At 48.1% G+C, this 1623-nt stretch overlaps 1 protein-coding gene across 1 annotated transcript in view; it reads right to left on the bottom strand.

The window, feature by feature from the left end:
- Positions 1–1623, bottom strand: part of hmcn2 (hemicentin 2) — a gene marked incomplete at both ends in the record, with an annotated part of 57889 nt that overhangs the window by 17020 nt on the left and 39246 nt on the right. Inside the window, 3 exon segments of the mRNA XM_084457375.1 lie at positions 8–61; positions 579–663; positions 666–742. Coding sequence (XP_084313501.1) covers positions 8–61; positions 579–663; positions 666–742 — 216 coding nt within the window.

Raw genomic sequence — 1623 nt, 5'->3', positions numbered from 1 at the left:
TCCCCAGAATCCTCGGGCCTCAGCCTCAGGAAGGTCAGCGTGCTGCCGTCAGGGGGACATGCTGCAGCACACACACACACACACACACACACACACACACGCACACACACACACACACACACACACACACACACGCACACACACACACACACACACACCAACAGGAATATGACATCAGTGGGAACTCAAAAGAGTCAACGTAGCAGACCAGAGAGACCCAGAGAGACCAGAGAGACCAGAGAGACCAGAGAGACCAGAGAGAATAGAGAGAATAGAGAGAATAGAGAGACCAGAGAGACCAGAGAGACGCAGAGAGAATAGAGAGACCAGAGAGACCAGAGGAGACCAGAGAGACCAGAGAGAATAGAGAGAATAGAGAGAATAGAGAGAATAGAGAGACCAGAGAGACCAGAGAGACCAGAGAGAATAGAGAGACCAGAGAGACCAGAGAGACCAGAGAGAATAGAGAGACCAGAGAGACCAGAGAGGACCAGAGAGAATAGAGAGACCAGAGAGACCAGAGAGACCAGAGAGACCAGAGAGACCAGAAGAGACCTGAGAGACCGCGAGAGGAGGACCTACCCGATGTGCCTGCGTGTCGGAGCCCTGGAGGGTCAGGCCGTTCTTCAGCCAGCTGACCTGCGGCGTGGGGCGTCCCGGTGACCCCGGCACTCCAGGGTCAGCTCCTCCCCCAGCGGGGCGCTCAGGTCCGACACGCCCGACTCCAGGATGGTGGGAGACACTGAGACAGGGATGAACAGAACCATGAACACACCTCCCTAACACCAACACTAACACTAACACTAACACACCTCCCCTAACACCCAACACTAACACTAACACTAACACACCTCCCTAACACCCAACACTAACACTAACACTAACACACCTCCCTAACACACTTAACACTCCCTAACCCCTAACACACCTCCCTAACACACTTAACACTCCCTAACCCTAACACTAACCCTAACACTCCAGGATGATGGTGGGAGACACTGAGACAGGGATGAACAGCACCATGAACACACTGCTGGAGCAAGTAAGGAAGCTTTATTTCGTTTCTCAAAGACGTTTCTATAGATCATATTACAGAGGCATGTGAAAACCACAAACAAGCCCTCGCTCCTATGGAAGCACAACTAGCGATTCATGAAAATAGATTGTTGAAAACAACCGTTTCACAGGAGAAAATAGATTTTTTAGAAGCTGCATTCTCAGTGCCCCCCGTCCGCCGCCCATTACATGGATATACTTGGCTCGCGCTGGATTTTAAATTTCTTCTACAATGCCTCCGAACTATACCAAAGTGATCTCTGTGAGTCAAACGTCTTATAATATGCCGTGAATAAGGTCCAGGTTGTCACAAACGAACATTCTCCTTTAATACCTTAGTTAAGGTTAGGGTGGTTAGGGGTTATGGGTTAGGGTTAGGGTTAGGGTTAGGGTTAGCGGGTTGGGTGAGTTAACCTTAGTTAACATAAATAACATTAGTAAATGGTTAATAGAGACATTAGTTAACTGTTACTTAATGCTTAATAATGCATTAACTAATGCTTATTAATGTACCCTTATTGTAAAGTGTTACCGTTTATTTTATGCATAAATCTAATCTGAGATGAC

The sequence above is a fragment of the Borostomias antarcticus genome, assembly GCF_949987555.1.
Source record: "Borostomias antarcticus genome assembly, chromosome: 23".
Lineage (NCBI taxonomy): Eukaryota > Metazoa > Chordata > Actinopteri > Stomiiformes > Stomiidae > Borostomias > Borostomias antarcticus.
The sequence above is the reverse complement of the archived record's forward strand: the minus strand, read 5'-3'. Positions and strand labels throughout refer to the sequence as shown.